This window comes from Ceratosolen solmsi, unplaced genomic scaffold, assembly GCF_000503995.2.
Source record: "Ceratosolen solmsi marchali unplaced genomic scaffold, CerSol_1.0 scaffold1, whole genome shotgun sequence".
NCBI lineage: Eukaryota > Metazoa > Arthropoda > Insecta > Hymenoptera > Agaonidae > Ceratosolen > Ceratosolen solmsi.
Window position 1 is genome coordinate 12255976 of NW_011948415.1, and position 7438 is coordinate 12263413.

General features: G+C 28.7%; 1 protein-coding gene across 1 annotated transcript; it reads right to left on the reverse strand.

The window, feature by feature from the left end:
• Nucleotides 1-259: 259 nt before the first annotated feature.
• LOC105359074 (GRIP and coiled-coil domain-containing protein PFC0235w-like) lies at nucleotides 260-3321 on the reverse strand. The gene is made up of 5 exons (XM_011495550.1): nucleotides 1912-3321; nucleotides 1722-1835; nucleotides 1491-1650; nucleotides 677-1398; nucleotides 260-580 (listed from the first exon to the last, which is right to left on the reverse strand). The coding sequence occupies exons 1-5, from the start codon at nucleotides 3286-3288 to the stop codon at nucleotides 260-262; spliced, it is 2694 nt and encodes an 897-aa protein (XP_011493852.1). The 5' UTR covers nucleotides 3289-3321.
• Nucleotides 3322-7438: the final 4117 nt, after the last annotated feature.

Here is a 7438-nt window from a genome sequence, read left to right on the forward strand (position 1 = left end):
TCGTAACGAAACGTCAAAGTGCATTTGGAATATGATTGTCGTTGAAAAAGCCGAGTAGAAGAAGATTATAAAAATGTCGGCATGCCGAAGAGACGGAATGGATAAATTATGTACGGGCAGAGTACAGTATTTCATACATATGTATTACATAATTTTGTTGCTTTACTGTTTGGCATTACTATTGGATTATTATTATTATTATTATTATTATTATTATTATTATTATTATTATTATTGCCGTCCTATTACGTTTCTCCTGTCACTCGTCGAAGTAAATCTTTCGGTTTACGTGTTCGAGATTTTTTACGACAAATGTACCGCTTTGAGATTTTTGAAAGGATAATGATGGATCGAACTTTTTCTTCGACTGCGGCTTGCTTCTGTCCAAAATTTGAAAGGACCTGTTGAAATAATTCTTGCCGCTCTCCTCACTACTGCTAGACAAATGACGCTTATGCTTTTGAGCCGAGCGACGTTTGATGTCGACTGGTCTGTAATTGAAATCATCGCTACTACAACTAGAAGAACTGTCCTCGAATTTAATATTATTTCTAACGATATTTATTATCTGCTCGATCGCCTCTTTCCTTATGGAATTCACAAACATCTTATTCCTTTTTTTCCTCTCACTTTTAAGCAATTTATTTTTGTTTACAGATTTTGGCTTCGCTCTAACCATTTCCTCCGTATTATCTATTGTAATATTAAAATTCGAATTTTCTGATTCGCTCTTCGTATTTCTATTGGCAGCAGATTCCCTTTCACTGCTAATTGGCGTTCCTATTGCTTTTGATACATTTTCGGGTGAAAATATTTTATCAGATTCGTCCGAAATAATATCTTTATCCTTATCAACACAATCGTCATCCTTCCACTTCATCTTCGTCATCTTGGTTTTTTCATTTTTTATTTTAGATTTCTTGTCATTGGATTTTTTATGGCTTTTAATTATTATTTTCTTAGGAATATCATTTAAATCCGTGCTCTTTCGCATTTCAAAAGAACGCTTAAACTTTTTATATCGAAAACCGTCTTCGTCATCGATATCGCTCATAGATTCGCTATCCGAGCCTTTATCATTATTTTCTCCATTATCAACATCCGTCGATAACTTTCTCTTTGAATTTTTCTCCGTTAATTCATCGCTCTTAGAAATATCATTCAAATTTTTTATTTTTAATGAAGCCGATGCACTCTCTTCATTGGATGTTGCTAATTCTCTTAAATCCGTTACTTTAGTCTTTTTAGCTTCATTAATATTCGCATCAGCCGTAGATTTATTTTCATTTGCTCCTGATATTTCGAACTCCTTATCCTTTTTCTCTTTCGCCGAATCAGCCGTTTGAATAATAGAGTTTTTCTTTCTTGTAACAATTGCAGTAGCTGGTCTAATATTTACTAAAATCAATTATTAATAACAATTAATATGTAATAGTAATAACAATAGTAATAACAACATGAACAACAATTAAAACGATAATTTTACTAACATATTTTTAATGAATTTTTCAAATCTTTTTCTTTAGATTTCAATATACATGGAAATGTTGGTAATATTCTCCTTTGGAATGCTCTGTATCTATCATTACCCAATTGTAATATTCCTTTTGAAAATGATAATTTTTCACCAACTAAATTTTTATCAAAAGCCTAGAAAACGTTTAAATATTATTCTCCTTAACTTATAATGAAAGTCTAAATAAATAATACAGATAATTTACGGTTTTCGGAACATCAAGAATAAATATTTCTTCATCCACGGAAAGATCTTCGAAAGCCAGTGTCCATTCGCAAACATTTTCTATTAAATTATCCTTTTCAACTATATCTGAAATCTGAAATTATAAAAAATAAACAATATAACTACAAGAAAAAGGCCCATTATTATATTTTTATTTTAAATTTAATCACTTCTTTTATTTTTTCAGTGTCGTTAACTTTCTTTACTAGCAGAGTTGGAGAATCATTGACATCAAATATTGTTTCTTTACTTTCATCTAATCGATTTGGATTTAGATCTTCATTTAAATTTTCCAAAGACGAAAATATTTCTTGAGATTCTAAAATTACTCGAGGCGCATCTAAACTTTCTTGCGTTTCAGCGATAATAATTTTATTTCTATCATCTTTGTCGTATTGTTTAATTTCTTCAATACTGTTTCCAACTTTTATATTAGTGCTTTTATCATCTTTAATATCTTTCATTGCACACAATTTATTGTCAATTGATTTTGTAGCTTTATTATTTTGTGTCGATACTTCTGCAATTGGTGACTTATCTGTGAAAGACTTATTGATATTAGATAAATGATATGAATTTACTATATTATTTTCTAAATCATTAGATTTTTCTATCTTCGAATCAATTTCTTTTTGTGATATTGCATTTTTCTGTACTGTATTGTCAATTGGAACTTCGCTTAATGAAATATGTGAGTCATCTTCGCTCGAGCTTTCACAATGATTGTAAAAATTAATTTTTTTCAATTGAGAGAGTTTTTGCATCGTTGAAATTGCTATTGCCTCATCACTATTCTCATCGACGCTTTCTTCATTATTTGTATTATTAATTTGTTTCGTCGATTTCATCGATTTTTCTTCATTCTTCTCATAAAAATCAGGTGTTTCTGACAGATTTGAATTTGAAGACCGATTTACACTTGGAGCTAACTCTGGAGAATTAATATTTATCTCTTGTACTTCGTCATCTTGGCTATTATCATCCAAGGACTTTAAATTTGTCTTCTGTAACTTTTTACACTTAGCAATTGTCAGTTTTTTACATTTTATGACCTCTTCTTTATCGGACTCTTCCTCGCTGGATTTAAACAAATCAAGTCTTTTAAATCCTTTTAAACGTTTGAATGCTTCCTGAGACATAATATCGACATCTATTTCTCGATCATCTTCATTGGGTTGAGAATTGTAATTTATAGGCTTTTTTAATTTGCCAGTATTGCCTATTTCATCGTCACTACTAGAATAATTTAATATATCATCAAATTTGAACTTTTCTTCATCAGTGTCACTAGATGCACAACTTTTTGAAGTATTGCATTTAATTTCATGTGCTACATTATTAGTTGAATTACTTTTATCGGTATCTTTACTGTTTTTATTTTTTGTTAAATTTTTAGACGACGATATATTCGACTTTTCATTATCTACATCAACATCGTTAGAATGCATAATATAGTCATTGTTAGATTTATTTGATTCTTTTATATCCTTTTGCAATCTTGACTTTGGACTTTTACTCAAATGTTTTTCATTACTCGATTTAATCATATTTTTATTACGAATTGTACTGCTCTGTTCATCATTATCATCATCCGTACAAAAATTTCTCTTTTCTTTCGTTAATTTTAGACTTAGTTTTTTTTTTAACTGTTCATCATTTTTCTTTTTATCCTTGGAGCTCGCTATGGGTTTCGTTTTTAATAGTTTTTTACTTTTTTCTTTAATATGATCGTTTTTATTTTCTATTTTATTTTCATCTGCAAGAATTTTATTCGTTTGTTTTAAAGGATCGTGATTGCCAGAAGCATGTAATTCAACATTTTTAGACTCATCGGAAGTAAATTCTGTGAAATCTGATTTTTTGCATTTATTAAATTTATTCTTAAGATCAGATTTAATTTCATTATTATCATCTGTACTATAACTAACCGATTCATCAATTTCCGTAAGCTTCATATTTACTTTATTTTTTTGAGAACTCATAATGTTGGGCATTACTTTCCCATCATTTTCACTTGTTTTATTTATGTCTTTTAATTGAAAGTACTTCAAAATATTAGAAGACTTTGTATTTTTATTTATTTTTGCTTCTTTCTTATTTTTACAAACTTTTTCATCTTCGTTACCGACATTCAAGTTCTCATCACTACTTAATTGTGATAAATCGATTTGTTGAAAACTTTTTTTTTTATTCAATAAAATTAAGTTTTTCTTGTTCTCGTCTGTTTTATCTTCATTATTAATCTTTACATCTTCATTACTAGTAACTATATGACATCTGTTTTTTGGCAACTGAGTAGGTTCCATAATATTAGAAATAAGAGTTTTATCTTTTTTTACCGATTTTTCCTTACTAGCTGTATATGGCTTATCTTCTACATCTTCGCTACTTATCAATCTCATTTGTTTTAGTTTTCTACGCTTATGTACCAGGTAAGATTTCAAATTCTTTGTATCTTTATCTTCCGTTTCAGATGTCAATTTAGTTTTATCTGTTTCATTATCTGTTTTTAATAAATCTTCTCCATCATTATCGTTATTTAAAATGCATAATTTATTTGTATTTTGTTTACGTTTTTCACTATTATCTGAACTTCTTTCATCCTTACATTCTGTTGCTTCGTTTATAAAAGTTAGATTTTTATTCGCACTAGGAGATTTACATAATAAATTCTGTTCTTTTGAAATTAGATTGGACTCCTTATCGCTGCTATCAATGATTTTATATTTCATGGTCACTTGTTCTTCGCCAATTATTTTTAGGGGATATTTCTTCATTTTTTTACTATATATCTTATTTTCATTTGTATCACTTAAATTATTAACTAATTTCATACTCTTCGTTTCATCCAGTAAATTCTTCGGTGCTACATTATCCGAAGCAATGTGTTTTTCTTTACTCTTATTACTATTAATTTTGATATTTTCCTTTAATTTATCATCTGTTTTACTGTCATTTTGACATATATTATTCGCACGATTTTTGAATTTTTTCTCGTTTTCCGAGTCCTCTTCGACGTCAGAGTGTCTAGGCTGAATAATCAAGTCTGCTTTTGTTTTAGATAATCTACGTCCATTATTAGATTTTCTCCTTTGTTTATTTACCTCGGATATAGTATTAGAAAATATTTTTGTACTATGTCCTTGAAAATCTGAAGGAATAAATTCGTCTTCCCACTCATCGGAAGAATGAATATCATTTTTAATATTATTGTTTGTAGTAGGTGTTACTTCAACTTTCTTTACATTCTTTGAAGGTTCTGTATTTATGTTATTTTCAATATTTAAGCTTCTTTTTTCTTTGCCTTTTGGAGACTCTCCATTCCTTGTAACCTTGTCGATTGTCCTATTTGCACTATCGATACTGTTATTCAAAGACTTTGATAAAGATGTGTCATTAATTTTCATGTCATCATCGTAATCATAATCATCTTCGCTATCAATTATAGATTTAGTTTTTTTTTTTTTAAGTTCTGTATCCTTGGCTCTTTTTTTCTCAATACAAATCCAGGAAAAACAATCGTCGGTATAATTAACATTAGAATCTTTTGAATAAGAACTTTTGGAACAATTGTAGGTATCAGAATCATGATCATCTGTAATATCAGACTCCTCCGTTACGTCTAAATATTCGGTTAAATTTTTTAAAATCTTTTTTTTGCACTTAATAAAGCTATCGTACGTTCTAACAACGCTGCATTGCTTCAATTTTTTATTTACTAATTTAGTGCCTTTGAGAATATTTTTCTTAGGTAAGCGTGTACAAGTTAATTGATTCTCCTGTACAAGATTTTTCGCAGTATTTTTAACCAAGCACCAATCTAAATAATCATTAGGGTCCATCACGAGCTTTCCTTCTAATCCATTCATATATATATTCAATTAGTCGAAAGGTATCTAAAAAAAAAAAAAAAAAAAAAAAAAAAAAAAAAAAAATGAAAATAAATATAAACGTCTTATTATATGAAATAAAATAAGCTATTATGCATAGTACATAGATAGTACGTATATAGTAATATTGTAATTAATGACATTAAATATGTATTTTGAAAAAGCCAATTCTTTCTTTTATTAAGACCGAATTACATTCTGGCACATACAATACAATCATTTAATATCCAAAATACTATCCTATAATAAAGATTATATTGCTTAATTAAATAATTAATCGTATATTACCAGACATAAATTTAATTAAATGATGACTCAATACAATTTTAATGTTATTACAAAAGGTAAATGCATTTGCACGTTTTGCATTTTCAAATGGTTAGGCTAGAATTTGTATATAAGTCACTCGAGCCGTGCTTGAACGCTCGATTACACCATAGTTTACGCGAATGTATAGTTTAGTCGGAGATTTAATTCAGCGTTTATAAGAAAAGCGCGGGAACGTTAAATATTAGGCTCCATTAGAGGCATTATGAAAAATAGCAATATTTCGAAAAAAAAAAAAAAAAATGACAATTACAAAAGTACAGTTATTGCTTAACCGTATAAACTTCAGCCTATCCGACAGTTCGCTAAAAAAGAACGAAAAATGAAGAATTACCAAATTATATCACGGCAAATGGATATTTTATATTTCATCGCATGGTATTGCGAGATAGAGATGAAATATTTTGTGCTACTAACTGGACATTCAGCTACATGAACGAAAAGAAGGGCATATTTGATTTGGATAGCTACCATCTCGAAGCAACCATAGTCAACCATATAATTGGAAAACTTTATCTTTAGTAAGACAATGCAGCATCGATCATCGAGCATGGGAGAGATAAAAGGAGGCTTTATCTTTGCCCACAATTTATAAAATATAATGTAATAAGAGTTTTTATTTTTCATAAACGCTTGTATTTATTTAAGTAAATAAATAATAAATGAATATCAATAATAAATATTTCAATATACAATCTCTTTCTCATCGGCTAATTACAGTAAGGAGTAGTGATAGGATGAGACTCGCCTGTATCCAATAGATCTCTCATGTTCGCTCTCTCTCTCTCTCTCTCTCTCTCTCTCTCTCTCTCTCTCAAAATATAAATTTAATAAATATATAATATTTTATGATAAATAATATTAATATTCCTGTACGCCATACAAATTGTTTTATGAGTCTACGACGACTTGACGAAGCCTCACATCCGCAAAACTATCTTAACCAGACGAATAGCTTATTCATTTTGATTATTATAGTATATTGGATTCCGCTGAGTGCACGAAAGAACAAGAAGTTGTTTATGACAAGGATATGACTGTTTTGTTTCTTTTTAATTTTTAATTTGTTATGATTGTCCGAGTGTAATTATTAATCGACTGTCATATTTCCGTGGATCATATACAATTCATCTATTTTATAAGCACTTGTAATCATTCTTTTATATTTCACAGGCGAAAGAGATACTATATAAGTTTTATTTAAACAAAATAAATTAATTTTTTACAATATTTAATTTTTTTTTCTTCCATTCAAGCGTAGAAAATAATATATATATATATATATATATATATATATATATATATATATATATATATATATATATATATATATATATATATATGTGTGTGTATGCGTGCATACGTACATACCTACCCGAGCGACGAACGCGCTCGCTCGTTCGCAGGCATCACGCACACATACATATGTACGTATATTTACTTTTAAATAAATATTAGGAATTTGTTAATAATTCTGTGT

Excerpts from the sequence above, each read along its gene's own strand:
- LOC105359074 (XM_011495550.1), bottom strand. The coding sequence starts at position 3,288 with ATGATTAAATCGAGTAATGAAAAACATTTGAGTAAAAGTCCAAAGTCA. Across the intron at positions 1,399-1,490 it reads GAAAAATTCATTAAAAATAT|TAAATATTAGACCAGCTACT; the intron begins GTTAGTAAAATT and ends AATTGATTTTAG. Across the intron at positions 581-676 it reads TAGATAATACGGAGGAAATG|GCGATCGAGCAGATAATAAA; the intron begins GTTAGAGCGAAG and ends ATAAGGAAAGAG.